The sequence below is a fragment of the Macaca fascicularis genome, chromosome 2 (genome assembly GCF_037993035.2).
Source record: "Macaca fascicularis isolate 582-1 chromosome 2, T2T-MFA8v1.1".
In the NCBI taxonomy this organism is placed as follows: domain Eukaryota; kingdom Metazoa; phylum Chordata; class Mammalia; order Primates; family Cercopithecidae; genus Macaca; species Macaca fascicularis.
Genome location: NC_088376.1, coordinates 98,243,512 through 98,264,373, shown reverse-complemented (window position 1 = coordinate 98,264,373; position 20,862 = coordinate 98,243,512). Strand labels below are relative to the sequence as shown.

At 43.5% G+C, this 20,862-nt stretch overlaps 1 protein-coding gene across 21 annotated transcripts in view; it reads left to right on the top strand.

The window, feature by feature from the left end:
- The window catches only part of DGKG (diacylglycerol kinase gamma), a 214,029-nt gene that overhangs the window by 51,982 nt on the left and 141,185 nt on the right, over positions 1–20,862 (top strand). For all 21 annotated transcript variants that reach the window (XR_012430965.1, XR_010585063.2, XR_012430967.1 and 18 more), the window contains exons 3-6: positions 1,776–1,852; positions 10,441–10,606; positions 11,186–11,248; positions 19,822–19,992. Coding sequence is in view for 18 of the 21 variants with exons in the window: in XM_005546608.5 (XP_005546665.2) it covers positions 1,776–1,852; positions 10,441–10,606; positions 11,186–11,248; positions 19,822–19,992 (477 nt within the window). In the remaining 3 variants the exon portion in view is untranslated. The remainder of the gene's footprint in view (positions 1–1,775; positions 1,853–10,440; positions 10,607–11,185; positions 11,249–19,821; positions 19,993–20,862) is intronic.

Genomic DNA, 20,862 nt, shown 5'->3' with positions numbered 1-20,862 from the left:
GGAAGCAGCCCAAATTGACAGCATCTGCTGCCTGGCTCTTACTGAGCTATTAGATTTTCAACATCTGTTTTGAATTTCAGAAAGAAATTTCCATTTTTAGGCAACAGAAGCATTTTCCTGTTGTATTTCAATATGTCTCAATCCTGAAATGATTAGAACTTCTGCTTGATTGAATCCAAGTCAGCAAAGCCATGGAGAACAGCCCAGCCTCTGAATATGTCTGCTTTACCTAGGCTTAAGAGACCTTAACCCTCTGTACACAGAGCCTGGGCAACAAAAAACACTGTGTGAGCTTTTAATAACATCGTCCTTTGGCTCAGATGTTTAAATAGCAACAATAACGGAGCTTGGAAAGCTCTTAATTACCCACAACATTGGGAGAGAGGGAGAGCCCAGGTCATAGAAACCCTGGTTTGCTTTGATGTCTAGAGTGCTGATAACTACACAAGATGAATTCATAATGTGTTTTTAATAACAATTATTGAGTCTCTTTTCTGGGTTCCCAATTCCTTTATAAAATTCCAAAAAGAAGCAGCTAGTCTTGTCTCCAGTTGCTTCGGAATGATTTCCTACGGAAAGCAGCATTTTCCAAACCACCGTGCTTCATGGATTTTCTGAGTCTTTCTTTATCTCCTTTCAATGTAAATGCAACATAGAGGGAACATTAAGGGGAAATCATGGCGCAGGGTGGAGGCCTTAACTTTCAGAGGAAGGTCTTCTGGCTGTCAGAAATACGTGAGAAATACCATGGGAACATAAAACCAATCATGCTAATTATGAGACATAATTGAGGTTATGTTTTATGTGTCAGAATGAGTAGCTCAGTTTTATCCATCAAGATAAAAAATAAAAATCAGGTGGAAAAAAAAAAAAAGGGACAGAGTTGTCAAGATTCCAGAAGTAGAAGAAACTATCTTCCTGCAGTGTACAGCAGTTTTTCAGCACCAAGGACAGAGCCTCATGGGGTTTAATGCCTACCCATTCTACATACTTAATGAATTTTTAATGTTTCCAAATTTTCACTCAGATGTTTATAGACTCATCTACATATTGTTTTTCTGAGCCCTAGTTACACGTCAAACAGTATGATAGACAAAGACTCACCAGCCAGTTAACAGCTTTCAAGGTAAAACTGAAGCAGGAGATGAGCAAGATAGGCAAGTTAATAAATAATTATAACACTATATGACAAGCGCTATTACATAGTTGTGTACAAGTCATGTGGGAACCAATGAAGGGAATGCTTAACTCTGACTGGTGCAAAGGAAGACTTTACAAAGGAGTTGACATTTGAGCTGGATATTGAAGAATGGGTGAAATTTGCAAGACAAAGAAGAAACACCATGAAAGAGTGCACAATATGTTCAGGGATGTCTGGAAATGTAACTTGATGTGTCTGAAACATAGAGTAAATAGGGAAATGAGGAATAGGGTAGATAAAATCACCAAGGGCTTGTATTCCAAGTTAAGGGCTTATCTTCCAAGCTATGAATGGTAAGCTTTATCCTGGGGAAACAGAAAGCCCTTGAATGGTTTTGAGTAGGGATATGATCTGATCAGATTTGTGTTCCAGGAAGATAATTTAGATGCAAGGGGGAAATCAGACGGAAAAGAAGAAGTGGGAAGTCAAAGGGTAGAAGAGGGTGACATTTCTCCAGATTTTCTGGGACTGAGGGGCAGCTCCAACATAAACATGGTTACACAGGGAGAATTTATTTGGCCCAGCTTCCATTAGCTGTTTGCCAGTGTTTCACATGTGAATTGTGTCTCTTCAGATTCCTCCAAGAAGATAAAAGATGTCTTGACTGAATTTAATGAGGGTGGGAGCCTCAAACAATATGACCCACATGAGGTAAGAACAGTTTCATTTTAAGCCTTTAAAAATCCCTGTGTTTTAGCCTTTCCATAATTTGTTTCACTCTTGGAGACTCCACTTGCCTTGAGGAACTTGCTCTTCAGCATGTTTCCTCCTAAGTTTCAAGCGAGCCATTTGTGTTACCTGGCATCATATGTTTCCCAAGCCCATACACTCATCCCACTGTCCTAGAAGACTACCACTACTTCTCCTCTGCTCAGATCTCTCACCCCTCCTCTCCTCATCCTCAGTTAACAACTGAGTTTTCTACTTCACTGAGAAAAGAGAAACAAACAGAACATATCTTTCACAAGCTCCCTCACCCCATATGCCCACCTATGTGTACCTTTTCTTCTGTAACTGGAGATGAACTCTCCATGCTCCTGTCTAAGTCCAGCTCCCCAACGTGTGCACACAACCCCATCCTCTTTTGGCCTACTGACAGGCATTACTTCAGCAACACGTCTTCCCCAGACTCCCTTTCCCTCCCTCCACCTCCCTCCTTTTCTCTCTGTATCTCTACTTCCGTCTCCTTCATATCAACTTTCTTCTGTATATTTTATTTTTCCCATCAACATGTAAACATTCTGTTACTTCTTTTATATTAAAAAAAGTTTTCCTGACTCCACTTCCTCCTCTAGGTACCACCTCATTTCCCTCCTGTGTTTTATAGCAAAACTGTACAAAATACTTGTCTATACTCGTTGCCTCCAAATTCTGTTCTTCCTACTTTCTCAAAATGCCTTGCATCAGTCTGTAACCTTCACTCCTCCACTCAAACCACTAGTCAAGATAGCCAAGGGCCTCCCTACGGCTAAATCCAATAGCAGTTTTGCTCAACATCACTGGACATGGTTGGTCAAGTCATCCTCCATTTTCTTCACTTGGTTTTAAGATGCTACCTTCTCCTGATTTCTTCTTACCCCTCTACTTGACATTTACACTTAAAAATCAAATAGGGATCTCAAACTTAACACGAACTAAAATGATGTGTCCTTAATCTCCCCCTATAAAACCTGTTTTTTCAGCAGTCTTCCCCATTTCAGTAAATGACAACTCTACCCTTCAAGTTATTCAACCTGAAACTATGCAGTCATCATCAACTTTTGTCCTTCTCTCACATCCCACATCCAATTCATTGACAAATTCTGTTAGATCTACCTTCAAAATATACCCAAAATACAGACACATCTCACCACTTGCACTGCTAGCATCCTGACCTGAGTCATCACCATACTTTGCCCAGATTATTGCAAGAGTCTCCTAACTGGTCTCCCTGCTTCTGCCCTTGCTGCTTCAGTCTATTCTTCACACACATCCTGAGTAATCTGTCAAAATTTATGTCAGAGCTTGTGGCTGCTCTACTCCACAATCTCCCATGGTTCCCCCCATTCCTACTCAGAGTAAACATGAAGATCATTACAATATGCACCTCCCCCAGCTCTCTGACCTCATCTCTTGCTACTCTCCCCATCTTCAGCATATTAGCTTTCTTGATGCTATCAAACAAGCCGGTGTCACCATAACCTCAGCACCATTGCTCTTGCTGTTACTGTTTCTTAGAATGTTCCTCCTCAGCACATCACATTGTCCATTACCTTACCACCTTCCAGTCTATGCTCAAGTCACCTTCTCAGTGATCATCACCTTCTTCATCTAATACTTGAAGCCCTCTTTCCCAACACTTCCTATCCCCCTGCTCTGCATTATTTTCCTCCTAAGTACTTCTCACCACCTGTCACACTATATAATTTACTTAATTAATTGTCTGTCTCTCCCACTAGCATGTTTTTATTCACTGCTGTGTCTTCAGTGCCTGAAAAAGTATCTGGCTCATAGCAGGCATTCAATAAATATTTGTGGACTGAATAAATGAATACAAGACCTCCCCCTACTTTCAAATTCAATGAATCTAACATTTCTTGGGCTTCTATGCGCTGTACTGGGCACTGTAGAAGGCATAAAAATACAGAAGCACAGTTCCTGCCCTCCAGGACTTATTTCCTACTGGCCGGGTCAGGTATGACAGCCATGACCCTGGAATTATACAGTCTTAGGTTAGACTTCTACCTCTGCCATCAACAAGTGGTCTTCAATAATATTTCATATCTTTGACCCTCACTTTCCTCATCTATAAACTGTACATAACAAAAAAAAGCCTCAAAGTTTGTGGATGAGTGAATTAAATGGGAGGATCTTTGCAAAGTGGCTAACACTCTACAAGCACTTAAAAATTTGTACCTGTTGTTATCCCTCTTCCATCTCCTTTCCCCAGAATGTTTTTAACTCAATTCTGTTTTCCCTGCTCCTGAGTCCTTTTATAAAGACAAACCACAGAAAAGTGACTGATCTGCAGGATTAACTCAGGGAGAGACTGGCCACTTTCTTATTCACGTTGTCATCCATTGAACAAAACTGATCAACACCATCTCTGCTGGACACTGGAAATGAATCAACAGAGCCTGTGCCCTCAAGGTACACCTAAGAGGGGCTTTCGATAAAATGCACCAGTTGCAGAGAGAATGAAGCAGGAGGAAGGTAGCCAGAACAGGGGCGAGATTGAGAATGCACCATTTCAAAGAACATTCCTGAGGAGAAACCACGCAGAGAAGATAGCAGAACCAGCAAAGAACTCACTGCCCCACACCCCCACCCCCAGCTCCAAAACACAGGAACAAAGCCTGGCGGGGGCTGCTAATCAGCTTGTCCGCCCTGGGGCTGATGAGTGGGAGAGGAACAGTTTGGTCAGGGCCACCGCGGGTGTGGAAGCCACAGGAGCTTTCAGAAGCAGGGAGTCGCTTGGCTGCTATGAGCATGCAGCCGCCCTCGCCTCTGTCGGGGCTGGCCCCCACTTTTTGTACGCCAGGCACTGCTGGGTCCCAAGGGAGCTCTGCCACTCTGATTTTGTTCTCTCGCACAGTGCAGCTGACTTCTAGTAGGTGTAATGTCATGGCACGGGGGTTAGGGAAACAAGAAGGGTTTAATTTCTCTAGAGTTTGATGGCTTACTGCTGCTAAAATGTCTCAATGAGAAACGAGTTAGCTGTGGGAAGGGGCAGATTGCTAGCAAAGGTAGGATGGGAATAAAACTTTGCAGAGTGGCAGAGCTGCATCTGGCCGTGATGAACATGCGCTTGCCCATCAGCACCAAGTGATTCTCTGGAGAACAGAGTGGTGGCAGACAACTAGAGAGTGGACAAAACCCAAAAGAGCAAAAGAGGCAGGTGACTTGGTGGCACTGTGAGCCTGGACCCAGACACCTGAGCACAAAGCCCAGCTCTGCCACGTGCTTTATGATCTTCAGCAAGTTATTTATGTTGTCAAAATTTGTTTTATCCCCAAAATGACAGTAACAGTTCTTCCCCACACTGCTGTCCTGAGAATGAAAGTGCCTGATGCCTGCTAAGCTCTCCATCTAGTTCTCCTCTCTTCTTGGTCTGTGTAAGGATTAACACACTCTCTTTAAGCATGTTGCAGCAGGAGCAAATTGCCCAGCTAATTCCTGCGTAAAAGCTGCTGGGGGAAAACAGAGTTCCTTTGGCCTGAACCATGAGCGTGCCTGGGATGTTATTCCAGGTCTCAGAGAATTGCCAGCAAGCCTCGTAGTAGTTGGTCATCTGGTTTGGGCATGACCCCTAGCCACTCCCTAGTTAGTCTCCCATAATGCATTTACTAAGCAACTACTCTGTTACTGGGCTGTGCTTTTAAAGAACTTTTGTATAACCCAGACATCACCTTGAGAGTGTGGCACATTTTTGCATGTCTTTGCCTGCTGAACATGGAAGACTGAAAGGGAGTGTCAGAGAGCACTATGCCAGTTCTGGACCCTGTGACAGATATAGAAGCAGGAGCACTGGACTAGGGGTCAGGAGGTCTGGCCTCTGGTTTCACTCTGCTGCTAGCTTGCTGGGGCTCATCACTCAATTTCCTGAGCCTCGGGGGCATCAGAAGACCAAGTCCTCTCTGAGACTCTTCTGGTTTGCAAGTTCTGTGCTTCCAGGTTTATTCCGTGCATCCTGTTCTCTAGGATAGGGACATGCATGACTGGATAAGTTCCGTCAGTATTATTTTCTAAGTTCTCATAACAGTTTGTCAGCTCTTTTCCTATGGCACTTGCCACTGATGACCATGCATTGCAATTATTTCAATATCTTTACCTCTTATATAACACTGACTCTTTGAAGATATGGACCAATACCTAATTCATTGGTGCCCAGCACTGTTTCTTGTACTTAAGAGGCTCAGGATATATCTATATCTATATCTATAGATATATCTGGTGTATTTCCCCCCTTTTTCCAATCTGTTTCTTCTTCAGCAAATTGTGAGTGGAGAGATATATATATATCCATTCAATCTATATATAGATTGAATGGATCCCATAATAGCTGATGACATCCAGGGGCCAGGCACCAGGCTATTCCTGAGGTGACTGATTAGGGTTCATCATCCATTCACATACCTAAGAAGAACCCTGTCGTAGGTGGTGTGGGGAATTCAAACATGGAAGACGACATTCTCACTACCTTCCAGGAGCTCTGGATCGAGTAGAGAACCAAGGTGTGTCACAAACCACTATGTATCAACGCACAGCAGCAGATATGAGTGTCACAAGACAGGAACCAAGGTGCCAAGTATGGAAATTCAGGGACAGAAGATCACAAGGCTTTCTGGAAAAGGCGGAATCTGGGTTGGGCCTTAAAGCATGACTGGAACTTTAACATGTAGAGATGGAAGCAGTTCATGCAGGGCAGAGTGCATGGAGAGTTGGTCGGGAAAGAACACAGAGGTCAGCATGGACAGAGTGTATACATGCACAAGGGGAATAATAGCAGAAAATACCAGAATCATCTCAGAGCTTGAAGTAACTACAAATCTAGGTTGGAGGGGATTATCGGAGGCTATGAATTCCGAAGGTCTAGGAGAGTACACAGGATGACCCACTGGACTGTAGAACACTGCATATTAGACTTTCTATTTACATTCATCTAATTTCCACTTGCCAATTTAGTTTTGCAAATATTTTATAATGTATAGTGCAAGAACACAGAAGTACATCAGCTGATCTCAATTTAGTTCCATGGGCAATTAGAAACCATGGAAAGTTTGTTTTTTATTGGTGGTGGTGGTGGTTTTTTTTGTTTTTTGGTTTTTTTTTTGAGATAGAGTCTTGATCTGTCACCCAGGCTGGAGTGCAGTGGCGCCATCTCAGCTCACTGCAAGCTCTGCCTCCCAGGTTCACGCCATTCTCCTGCCTCAGCCTCCCGAGTATATGGGACTACAGGCACCCACCACCATGCCCAGCTAATTTTTTTGTAATTTTAGTAGAGACGGGGTTTCACCATGTTAGCCAGGATGGTCTCGATCTCCTGACCTCGTGATCCACTTGCCTCAGCCTCCCAAAGGGCTGGAATTACAGGCATGAGCCACTGCGCCCGCCCCATGGAAAGTTTTTGAGTAGAGAAGCAATCATCAGAGTTGTGCTTTAGGAAGATCAACAGGGCAAGGATAGGTAAGATAGGTGGGAGGACCAACAGATGGACATGGGGATAAGGAAGCTTTGGAGGGGTATTGCAATGGTCCAGGTGAATTATATGGAACAAAAGTCAGAATCCAGGAATTTTGGTGATGGCAGTAGGGACAATGGACATAGAAAAGGTCTGGATGTGACAGACGTTGCAGAAGAACAGTGGACAGAAGGAAGAGACAAGAACTAGTCTCAGACAACTGACAGTTCAAAGCTCAGCCTGTAATGTTGGGAGCATAATGGTGTCATTGGCATTAACAGAAATTGTGGAGTCAGAACGATCAGCTGGTTTTCAGGGAGCAAGCTAATTGAAGTTTAGAACTTGAAATCTTCTAGTTCAGCACTCACAATTTGCTGAAGAAGAAACAGATTGGAAAAGGAGGGGAAATGCGCTTGGTCTGAGACCAGTCATGAGGTTTGCTGAATCTCATGCTGATCTTTTTTCATGATCTTTTGGCTTTGGTTCTTTACAGCATTATGTTACACTGTTTAAACTTTCTTTTTATTAGATCATTTAGTACAGTCTGCTTTCCAGAAATATTTTATTCTGATAGTTTTCATTTGATGCTAGCTGTAAGAGATTAATAGTTCACTATGGAACTGAAAACTACCTTTTAAAATAGTACTTGTCAATTAAAGTGATACAAAAAGACAAAGCAAAAAGAGCTTTAGAAACAAATTAATGAAGAACAGTGCCATATTATTCAGTCAAATCAAAGTAAAGAATGAAGAGAACCAAAACAGAACAACTGCACAGAAAATAGAGAACTTCAAAAAGAAGACAGGATGAAATGCTGCAGAGAGGCCAAAGATAAGACAGTCTAAAAAGAGATGATTATATCTGTGACCTTCAACAAAGCAGTTTCAGAGGTAATGGGCTAGGATCCAATCCAAATGGGATTAGGGAGGTGAGGAGGCTAATCTGGTCTGTTTGGAGAAATTTGAAAGGAAAGGGGAGAAGGATGGGCCAGTAGCTCTGGTAGACAGCACTTTCTTTGGAATAGGGGACATTTAACATATTTGCAGGTAGATGAAAAGAAAATGCTGGAGGTGCAATCAGAGCCAGCGAGAATGGAATCAAGGATCATAGTGGGTGGGTTACAGTTGGAGAGGAGGGGCTGGGCATGGTGGCTCACGCCAGTAATCCCAGCACTTTGGGAAGCCAAGGCAGGCAGATCACTTGAGGTCAGTAGTTCAAGACCAGCCTGGCCAACATAGTGAAACCCCATCTCTACTAAAAATACAAAAATAGCTGGGCATGGTGGCACGTGCCTGTAAGCCTAGCTACTTGGGAGGCTGAGGCATGAGAATTGCTTGAACTCAGGAGGCAGAGGTTGCAGTGAACCGAGATGGCGCCACTACACTCTAGCCTGGGTGACAGAGCGAGACTGTCTCAGGAAAAAAAAAAAAAAAGAAAGAAAGAAAGAAAGAAAGAAAGAAAGAAAGAAAGAGAGAGAGAGAGAGAGAGAGAGAGAGAAAGAAAGAAAGAAAGAAAGAAAGAAAGAAAGAAAGAAAGAAAGAAAGAAAGAAAGAAAGAAAGAAAAGAGAGGAGGAAGAAAATATTTTGTTATTGTGTATTAGGAGAAAGGAGAAGGATGTGGGAAGAAGGGACATTCTGAGGCGATGAAGCTACAGAGACAGCGAGGGACAGAAAGAGTGTGAAATAAAGAGACACAGAGACTCGGGGACAGAAAAGGAACAGAGACATGGATAGCTGTCACAAGAAATGTGAGCCTACCATTTGCTTCGAGTTCCCCTGATCTGGTAAGAGCCTCTTACCAGATTCAGACTTCCTTCACTCTGCAAAGGAGATGGATAGAACAGTCAAGCCTGGTGCTAAACAGAAATTTATTTGTGGGCCCCCCAGTGGGTTGGGGAGGCCATTACTTGCTTTTAAGGTCAAGATTTTGAACCCAAACTTGTTTATACACATGTAAGCCAGTCTTTGGTTCTGGGAAGTCCCCCAGATCTCCCAGAACAGACAAGGGGTTAAATGCTACCAGCATTTTGATGGGCACACCTAGTAGACTCCTGCAAAGGGATTTTATTCTCATGGCTGCTATTATTCACAAAAGCTTGCACAGCAGATCTCGGAGTAGTGCTTCCTCAAATGGTTTCCAGGAGCATCTGCCGATTTGATGAAGAATCTGATGCCATCAAAGCACAAGCCAGTGATGACTCACTGCAAACTGTTGTTGTTGTTGAGTGTTTGCTGAGTGCAGCAGCCCTTTCTGGCAAAGCTGCTCCCAGCCTGGGACCAGAAGCCAGGCGGTACCGGGAGAGACACAGCAGGAAGAGGGTCTAGTTTTTGGCATATCTCTTGGTTCTACCTTCTGTCCTTGGCTTCCTGCTCTTCTCCTGGTGCCTAAAACCTTCACAAGGACATGTTTTGAGAAGCAGCTGAGCCAGAAACACACACCCCCTTGTTATTTGAGGGTTTTTCCAGGGAAGATCAGGACTATGAAAGTAATGAAGGATGGAGCCTGTTCTTTTCTCTTCCAGGTCTTTCCTACTTTCTGAGACCTGAATACTCAGGCATCACATCCATCATGGCACAAGAGGGAAACCAAGATACTACAGAAGAACCATTTCTTTCCATCTTATTTTCAACTACATCCTTCTTCATCTTAACTAGGATTCCAGAGCACAGACCTTGTCCCCGCTCATTAGAGCCACATCCCTCACACGGGCCTGGACTAAGGGAGAGCCCTGCACTTTGGCCTCCACTCCCAAGGCTCACTCTCCAACATCTCCCTTTTTATCTACATTTACATAATATCATTTCTTATTACAGGAGCCTGCCCTGGTTCTGTGCCCCACCAACCCCCAATATGCAACCGCAGCATTTTCTCTTTCTTACATCCATCCCCCGCACCCTGTGCCTCTCATTCTCTATCACTTCCCTGGCCTTTTCATTCCTGTCCCCATCAGCTCCTCCATGTCCTGCTGCCTCCCTTTCCATTTCTTTCACCTGCCAGCTTTTCTATTCCTTTTCCTTCTCTCTTCCTCTCTGTCCCTTTGCTTCTCTCCACTGATTTTGCCCTTTTGCTCCTTCTCAGCCAATTAGCTATGATGTCTTCAAGCTGTTCATGAGGGCATACCTGGAGGTGGACCTTCCCCAGCCACTGAGCACTCACCTCTTCCTGGCCTTCAGCCAGAAGCCCAGACAGGAGACCTCTGACCACCCGACGGAGGAGGCCAGCAACAGCGAGGCCAATAGCCCAGGTACACAGAGTGTTCCCCAAGATGGGCAGACCTTGTGCAGCTCTCACCCCCTACCACAGCCACAGACTGCATTCCTAGAGGGTCCCCTGAACATAGTAACTACCCCATGGGTGCGAATATGAACCAAGAGACAGGGACGCCCTTCCTCAGAGCGCTTTACAGGAAGCCCTGATGAACCTCTCAGCAAAAGGAATAAAGAGGAGGCATAATTCCTGCCACTACAGATCAAAGAGCAGGGTGGGGAAAGAGGAGACACAAAATAACGTATGGCAGGGGAAGAGAGCCTTCAGCAAAGGCTGACAGTCCACGGATGGAGCACATTCAGCTTCTGTGTCCAGGCTGGGACTAGCCTGGAAGTGTTAGAGGAGAGGGAAGCCATGATCACTGTATTCCTGGAGCTTGGGCTATAATGGGGGAGACACAGTCAATCCCAATAAGTGAGCATGAACCCAGCTGACAGTAACAACCAGAGACAGACACAACCCAGGTGAACCAGGTTCCATGGGGAGGTCCCGTACCTGCCCTTCCAAGAAGCTGGAAGGCCTGGTCTGGTCTTTAAATCTTCTTTTTGTTCCTCAGATACTAATATACAGAATGCAGAGAATGCCACCAAAGCAGATGAGGCCTGTGCCCCTGATACTGGTAAGTCTTTGGAATATAAGATTTGTGGGAAAAGTGGGGAATAACTCATCCCTGGGGAGAAGTGGGGAAACCTAACCAATAGTGCTGTCCTTATATAATTGTGCAATCTTATGTAGATCTGGTCCTCCTGTGGCCTTCAGAACCTCCATCTCTGGGGCTCCTGTCATTTGAATGTTCTGGGATTCTGAGGCTGGGTAAAGGTTTTTGCTTTACTTGCCCTAGAACAGAGCAAGTCGGGACTTGGAACAGCTTGCTAGATGTTTCTCTCTGATATGTCTGCCTGCCCAGAAAGTGAAGAGCCTTCTCAGGAGAAAGTGTGTGTGTGTGTGTGTGTGTGTGTGTGTGTGTGTGTGTGAGAGAGAGAGAGAGAGAGGGAGAGAGAGAGAGAAGTGGCTGTGGCTCTAAGGCTGAGGTGCAGATTACCAGTGGTTAGCTGGAGAGGAACAGAGCAAGAGGGTAAAAATGTGCCGTGGTTGACTTCCAACAACATATATACACTATTTTGAGTAAGTTGAAGAGTTGCTAATAAGTTAGCAAGGGAAGCCAGCTCAAACGGTCTTGAAGATGTATTTGCCAGCCATCTGCTCATTACACATTTCATTTAAGCTTCACAATCACACCACTTTACACATGAGGAACTGAGGCCTTAAGAAATTATATACCACTGGTGTGACCTGTGGAGCCAGGGATTCAATCCAGAATCATCCAACCTCAAAACTCCTGCAGTCTTTCCTATACCAAGAGAGGACACAATGGTCCTGGTGGTGTGGTTGGTTCCTGTGGAATGAGCAAGGCTGCACTCTCAGCGGGGCTGCTGTAGTGGTGCCTGCTGCCCAGAGGCCCACTGTTGGGCTGTCAGAGATGTGGAATCTTCCCTGACACATTTATCAATGGGAAGCCATTCCTCTCTGCTGTTGACAGGCCAGGCCCAAGGCCAGAAGCTCCTGCGAAAATGAGAAGTAAAGGTTACCGTACTTAATTTCTGTTCTCATATACAATATAAATGTCCTGAGTACTATCAACTCAAGTTGGATCAGGCAACAGAGCATGTTGCTTAAGGAGCCAGGCTGCCTGGGTTTGATTCTCAGAGCCAACACTACTTAGTTCTGTAACCGTGGACATGTTTGAACACTGTCTCTGTGCCTCAGTGTCCCCAAGTGAGATAACAAATGTTGTTATGAAGGTTAAGTGAGTTAGATATGTTAATGCTTAGAATAGTGCCTGGCATACAGTAAATGTTTGATAAATATATTAGCATTTATTATTCAGGCCACCTTCCAGAAGTACTCTTTATTCCTTTTTTTCTTTTTTTTTTTTTAGATAAAGTCTTGCTCTGTCCCCTAGGCTGGAGTGCAGTGGTACAATCTCAGCTTACTGCAGCCTCGACCTCCCAGGTTCAAGTTATTCTCGTGCATCAGCCTCCTGAGTAGCTGGGATTACAAGAGTGTGCCACCACACCTGGCTAATTTTTGTACTTTTTTAGTAGAGACAGGGTTTCGCCATCTTGGCCAGGCTGGTCTCCAACTCCTGACCTCAAGTGATCCACCCACCTCGGCCTCCCAAAGTGCTGGGATTACAGGCATGAGCCACCACACCCAGCACAGAAGTATATTCTATTCTTAACTCAGTATGGTCTGCCATTATCTCCTTCAACCTGCACCCTCAGTCTCCAAGTATGTCAACTGGGCATCCTCTTCTCATGAAAGGTCTCTCATGGGCTCTCTTTCTCCCAGGTTGCTCCTGAAGCTTTCAATACAAAGACCCAGAAAGTCAGACTTTTTTTTTTTTTTTTTTTTTTACTGTGCATTATCATTTTATTGAAAAGCTTTATAGATATCCAAAGGTGAATTCCAGCTCTTGGGATGTGCCCAGGGGAAAAAGAATGCAGTTTTTATTTTTATTTATTATTATTATTATTATTTTGAGATGGAGTCTCGCTCTGTCACCAGGCTGGAGTGCAGTGGTGCGATCTCGGTTCACTGCAACCTCGGCCTCCCAGGTTCAAGTGATTCTCCAGCCTCAGCCTCTCGAGTAGCTGGGACTACAGGCCCGTGCCACCATACCCGGCTGATTTTTGGTATTTTTAGTAGAGACAGGGTTTCACCATGTTGGCCAGGATGGTCTCAATCTCCCGACTGGTCTCAATCTTGTGATCTACCCGCCTCAGCCTCCCAAAGTGCTGGGATTACAGGCATAAGCCACCCCGCCCAGCCTATATTTTAAATATATATTTTAAATATATATAAAACAAGATAGACTAGAGATACTGCAGCTAAGAGAAGGGGAACTCATTGCAACAGGGACCTGGAATGAGAGAGTTTCTTCAACGTAGTTCTAATCTTTTTTCCTGTCACAGCAAAAAGAGAAACTGGAAGGATTATCGAGTTTTCAGTGTTTAACTAAAGGCCTGGTGGGATAAACAGTTCATGATAGATGGAAAGCAGAGCATGGTTGGGGAAAAACAGTTACCGCCGGATCATAAGCTCAGCAAACTCCAGGCTACGCACAGAGCACCAGAAAGCAAAGACTAGGAGCACCTGTGCCTTCCTGATGGTTTCAGGGACAGCAGCAGCCGGGCAGGACTCTGCAAAAATGCTGGCTCATCCACGCCCTGCCCAGCACGCCACTCAGCCATGCTAGTCCAGAGCCACTTGGTGAAATGGACATAAGGCACAGATAACTCTTATATCTTCTAAGGACTACAGGAGGCATATTCTGGCATAAATCATTCTCATACTAGGGAGGAAAGGGTGAAACTAGTAGCTCTGAGATTTTAAACTCCCAGCAAGAAACTCAGTGGTGAAAAGCATCCTGCCCCAAATTCTTTACCTAGAGACTTTTCTTTTTTTTTCTTTGAGACGGAGTTTCGCTCTTGTTGCCCAGGCTGGAGTGCAATGGCGCAATCTCAGCTCACCACAACCTCTGCCTTCCAAGTTCAAGCGATTCTCCTGTCTCAGCCTCCCAAGTAGCTGGGATTACAGGTGCATGCCACCACACCAGGCTAATTTTTCTATTTTTAGTAGAGATGGGGTTTATTTTATCTGGAATTTCAAGAGGAACCTGGAAGAAGATACAATTCATTCATTGACGTTCCAAATTGTCTGGGCAGGTTGTGTTTTAGTGGGTAATGTTTCTGAGCTACCAAGGAAGAATTTATTGGGGATATGTCATTATGTGATATTTGAGAAAAGATGATCGATGATGATAATGGAAATTAGCTGACTTATTTGACCTCCATATGTATTTGCAATAGTTGTATCATTCTGGGTCTAAAAGAGAAACTTCCAGAGATTTCCTCCTGGAGAAGTGGTTTTGTGATGTACCATTTTCCTTGTGTATGGGAAAAATCAGCCCCCTATAGTAAAATCATGAAAGGGCAATTATCTGACTCTTGGCCCAAGGAGTTACATAGCATTTTTTTCATCTTCTTTTGACACTTGAGATTTAAGGGGAAAAAACCTTTTCCTGCTAGGCCCTCTTCCACAGATGTCTTAATTAGATGTCCCTGTTCACCAGGAACAAGAATTATAGGGCCAGGCGGTCACCACAGAAAGGGGCCTCTGCCAGCAAGGAAGAGCCAAGTCTTGGACTCACCTTCAATCAGGCCATCTGCTGGAAAGACCAACCTTTTCCTGTTGTCCAGGTGGAAGCCAGGGGAAGAGCTTAGATTCTTATTTCATGTGGCCTGTCTAGGCCTATCAGATCAGTCTCCAAGCTCAGTTCCAGCAAAGCCCACTTCATTCCCAGAGCAGGGCAGGCATGTGTTTTGCCTATAAAGACAACAGAGCGGGGCTTTCAGGGTCCAGACTTTGGCTCAGAGGCCTGAGCAATCTATCACTGTCAAAATGTCAGCTCAGGAAAGGCTGAGCCCACCCTTCCCTTCATGAAGGCCCAGGACTAACTGAGATGAACAAGGAGAACTTCAGTGTCCTGGTGTTCCGTTAGTTTCTTGGCCTGTTGAGATGTTTCAGCAACTTGGAATATTGAAATATCAAGGAAAGTCTCCTAATATTTTGTGTTAGTTTTTCCAAATTGTAAAAGCAATATACTCACATTGTAAGAAATTTGAAGGACACAAAAAAATAAAGAAACCACAAAGATCAGTGGTGTCAAGGGTCAGGGGAAGGGAAGGATGAATAGGCAAAGCACTGAGGATTTTTAGGGCAGTGAAACTACTCTGTATACTATAATGGTGAATGCATGTCATTGTACATTTGCCCAAACCCACAGAATGTAGAACACCAAGAATGAACCCTAATGCAAACTATAGACCTCAGGTGGTAATGATGTGTTGATTTATTCATCAGCTGTAACAAATGTACCACTCTGGTTGGGGAGTGAGGCATGGTAGGCTATGCATGTGTAGGGAAGCAGGGTGTGTGAAAAATCTCTGGACACTTTTTTAGTTTTAGTCTGAATTTTACAGTGCTCTAAAAAGTGTGTTTTTTAAAAAGCACAATAAAAATCACCCATAATTTCACCAATGCAATTACATGTGTGTGTGTATGTGTGTGTGTGTAATCTCCTTGTAGATTTTTCTATAGATTTTTTACAGAATTGGGATCAGACTGTATTGTATAGATAATCTGGGACCCAGTTTCTTCTTCTTTTTTTTTTTTTTTTTTTTTTTGAGATGGAATCTCGCTCTGTTGCCCAGGCTGGAATGCAGTGGCACAATCTCAGTTCACTGCAACCTCTGCCTCTCAACCTCTGCCTCCTGGGTTCAAGCGATTCTCCTGCCTCAGCCTCCTGAGTAGCTGAGATTACAGGCACCTGCCACCATGTCCAGCTAATTTTTGTATTTTTAGTAGAGATGGGGTTTCACCATGTTGGCCAGGCTGGTCTCCAACTCCTGACCTCAGGAAATCCACTCACCTTGGCCTCCCAAAGTGCTGGGATTACAGGCATGAGCCACCATGCCCAGCCTTGGGACCCAGTTTTGTTCTTCACTTAGTTAAGTCATTTACTTGAAGGATTTCTGTAGTTCAAGACTTTGGGTAAACATCAGTTTTAATGCAATCCCCTCTTTAAACAGATGAGAAAACTGAGGTTGAGTATGGTAGAGTAAGCCTGCTTGTGTTAAATCACACACACATACTTTGTGTGTTAAATCACACACAATTGAACACAAACTCAGTGCTGGAATCACAGTCTTCTGCTGCCTGGCCTGGTGCTCTTCCCACTATGCCACACTGCCCAACTGGTAGGGAACAAGTAACACAGATACCAAGAGAGAAAGTGGAACAAGTCAGGTCTGCCCAAGAGCCCTCACATGAAAGCGTTTAGGACATGGCACCAGGACAGAACCTCTGCGATCTGGAAGAGAGTGTTGGCCTTTTTACAGGTGGTACCTGAGGGACATACTCAGATGGCCATAGGTTAAGTGTAGTTCATATAAGGCAGAGTGAAGAGGAAGAACACTGTCATTCATAATGGGACAATGGCAGTGCCTCTCAGTCTTCCTGGACCCCTGCATCTCTATGACAGGAGTGAGCAGCAGACTTCAGTGAAAACTAGAGAAATAGTTCAAGATCCAAGGATTGAGGTATAAATTGGCATAAATTGCATGTTTTAAGTGTATAATTAATTAATAAGTTTTGACATATGTATATACCTGTAAAACTAGTACCACAATTAATATAATGAACATACCCATAATCTCTAAAAGTTTTCTTTGTAATCCCTGTTTTCCACCCTCTTTACCCACCCACGCTTCATCCCCATACAACTACTGATCTGCTTTCTGCCATATATATTAGATTGCATTGTCTAGATTTTATATACATGGAATCATACACTGTCTACTCTTTTGGGTCTGCCTTTTTCCACTCCACATAATAATTTCGAGATTTATCCATTTTGTATGTATCAATAGTTCACATATTTTAGTTGCTGATTAGTGTTTTAATATATAGATATTCCACAATTTGTTCATCTGTTAACCTACTGATGGACATTTAGATTGCTTCCAGTTAATGATTATTATAAATAAAAGTGTTATAAATATTCTTGTGCTTTAATGATGTTGAGTGTCTTTTCATGTTCTTAATTGTTTGTTTATTTGGTCTTATTTAATTTCTTTTTATGTATTATGAGGCTCAATTTGCTAAAATATTAAGAACGTTTGCCTCTGTGTTCATGAGGGATATTGATTTGCATGTTCATGTCTTGTCATGTCATTGTCTGTTTTTGGCTTTAGAGTAATGCTGGCCTCAAAAATGGGTTGCGTAGGATTCCCTCCTCTTAAATTTTCTGGAAGAATTTGTATAGAATTTATGGTACCTCTTCACTAAATGTTGAGTACTGGATTTTCACATTCCTACAAATACTCCTGAGCTTTGTTTTTAGGTACAGTTAGGTTACTTGGAAACAGTCTGATCTTTTTGGGTCTATCTTTTAAGCTTCACCGGACAGGACCAGAAAGGCATTTTCTCACTACTGAGAAACAATGCTTCTGAACACTCTATCGATGGTTCATGAATCATGGGGGTTTTCTACCCTGGTTGGTGGGAATAGGCATCACTCCTGGTTCTCTTTGCATTCCAGGGATTATTCCCTCTAATCCTAGTTCTTTCCCCAGCCTTAGGTGTTTTCCTTCCACAAGTGTGCTGATTCTACTCAGCTGAATAACTCAAGGGAACTCTCTGCTGTCACTCAAAGGGGACCTTCTACACATATTCAGAGCTAGCTGTCTGTGCATCCCCTCCTCTCCAGTGCCTGCTCTGTGAACCCTAGCCACCATGGGTTCCAGGTTCCAGCTTCACCTCCACTCAGAGAGACTGCCAGGGTTAGCCTAGCTTCCCCTCTCTGTGCTGCAGCCTAGAAGCTCTTTCCAAACAGTCTGATGTGGCAGTTGTAGGAGTCGTCTCATCTTCTCAGAGATCAGTGTTTGGTCCTCCCTGATAATGTAATGTCCTATGAACCATTGTTTCATACATTTTGTCCAGTTTTGTCACTGTTTTAGGTGAGAGGGTAAATCTGGTCTCTGTCAATCCATTTAGTCAAGTAGAAGTTATTGATCGTGTTTTAATTGATGAATAATCTGAGGACCTAGCAATAACTTTGCGTGTAATGGACTACACAGTACAAAGGCCTGTTCCCATGTTTTCCTCCAGTGACAATCTTAATACTTCATTAAATATGTAATTTTATTACAACCTCCCCTATCTCACTATCCCTATCTTTATCTCATCCTATTGTATTTTCATCTCTACTTGTCGAACCCTGAGGCTTTCTGCTTTTGTTTAATAAAGGTGATATCTTCTTGCATCCTGCGAAGGGTCTTGTCCAGCAGAAAATTACTTTTGAAAATCCGGTCTTCTGAGACCTCAGGATGAAGCTTTCTTTCCTTACTTTGCGGCTGCGTTTCATAGGCTCCATCTTGGTTTCTTCATGAGGCCCTTTGTAATATACAAAGTGTGTCAGTGACCTTTGGTCTCTCCTATTGTCCATCTGGATGATTGTTAACTCCCTTCTCAGACCCACAACCGAATCCCTGGAACCTGGAAGGCTTTCATCTAGCACAGCCCTGCTTGCCTAAAATGGAATATTTACTTCCATTGCTTGGTTGGTTGTTTCTCCGAATGAAGCGTGTACAGGTAACATTGCCTTCCTCAACAGCCGTTACTATCAAGGCTGTCTCTCCCACTGCCTCTACCTTCAGTACTTTGTTACTTGGTGGCATAATATTACAACACCTAAAATATTGGATTTTCCACTGCCCACCTTCCCTTTGTTCCCTGGTTAGTTGTTTTCTGTGAGTTGTACACTCCTAGCAGATATTAAGAGATCATTTCTGATGAGCATGGAGGTAGAGAGGGAAGACAGCACTCAAAGTATCTCAAAAAGTAGAATTCACACAGGAAAACAGGGGTGCCCCATTTTCTTGTTAGTAATAGATCTTATATTTCTGAACCGGAGAACAAAGTGTGGAAGAGACAAAGTGTTTTCCTACCTTAGAAAGCAGAAATTTTAAAGGAAAAACTTACCCCATTCTTGTGGTACAATAATCTACTTTCTGCATTTTCTTCATCCAAATGATTAGACTGGCAATTAGTTTGAGTTCTTTCTAGTTTCTAGAGATGGGTTGATCATCAATCCCAGTTTTCTCTTTTGAATATTCATCCTTTATGTGTGTTTAAATGTGTTTGAAAGGAAAATCGCAAGGTCTATTAAGAAATGACCGTTGGCCATTTACCATTTTGAAATCCCAGCCAAAATTACTTCTACAAGTTGGGTATGTTCCCAAAAAAGTAGGCCATATGACATTTATCTGTTGATTATTGATATTACCAATAATCACCATCATCTTTTCTGAATATTCAGAGTATAGATGAATTTCCTGCAAGGAAATAGACTCTCAAAGGGGACAGCATGGGATCCCTTCGGAGACCATGAACTCCACAAGTTGGATTTCTAGGGCCACTAATTTGATCACATCTATGTAACCAAAGCTTTTGAAGACACTTCTACAAAATTCTTGCCTCTACCATGAAAAGGATGGGGTAACAAAGAGGGGTTAATATTTACTAAACAGAAAATGCCCTTGGATGTTTTCATTTTGCCTATCACAGAATCAAATATGGCTGAGAAGCAAGCACCAACTGAAGACCAAGTGGCTGCAACCCCCCCGGAACCCCCCGTCCCTCGGTCTTCAAGCTCGGAATCCCCTGTGGTGTACCTGAAGGATGTTGTGTGCTACCTGTCCCTGCTGGAGACGGGGAGGCCTCAGGATAAGCTGGAGTGTAAGTGCTCACCCTGTCAAGGGGCTTCATCTTTTTCCTACAGAAAGATCTGGGGTTCTGTCCATTATTCCTGAACACACTGGAGACTGAGCTGGTATCACGGATATAGGTCCTGCGTCTTTGGGGAGGTTTCTTTGTCCTGTTACCAGCAGTGATATGAACAACTCCTAGAATCCACCCTGGGACATAGTACCAGTTGTGTATCATGTGGGAAAGGCATCTGAAACCCAGGCATTGAGAACCAGAATCTGGAAAGGGGAAGGGGTTCCATCAAGCGGTCAAGACTTCCTTGCTTTGCTGGCAGGACTTCCTGAAAGCCTTTACTCAGAAAACTGCTACCTCCTCTTAATAGATTTTTTAAAGAAATATATTCAACATCTGTTCTCCTTCCCCCTATTCCGTGCCCAGGCAAGTCTTTATGAGGAAATATTCTTTTCTTGAGATCTCATCAGTCTCTGTCTTGATAAGGCTTTGTCCATTTCTCTACCTACGCCCCACCCCAAGATTATTGGCCTCTAGAGAACGAGGAGGCCAGTTAATTAAAGGAGTTGAGCTTGGTTTGGTGGTGCTACTAAAGTAGGTTTTAAAAATATGTCTTCAGGAGGAGAGTAAGAGCTGGGGGCAGAAAGTTCACGGTGGCTGAAACAGCCTGCAGTCTTGTAGATGATTCAGTCCAGGTATGGTTTCTCTGGCTTCTGTGAGCCTACAGACATACTTTTAAAAAATAGAAGATGATAGGACCTTGTTAAAAAATTTGTATTGTCTTTGCTTCTCTTGGGAACTTAAGTAGACAGCAAGGCAAAAAAAAAAAAAAAAAGTACATTATAGCCAAAGTCAAAATTCAAGTTAATAGTAAGACTAGTCAACAAA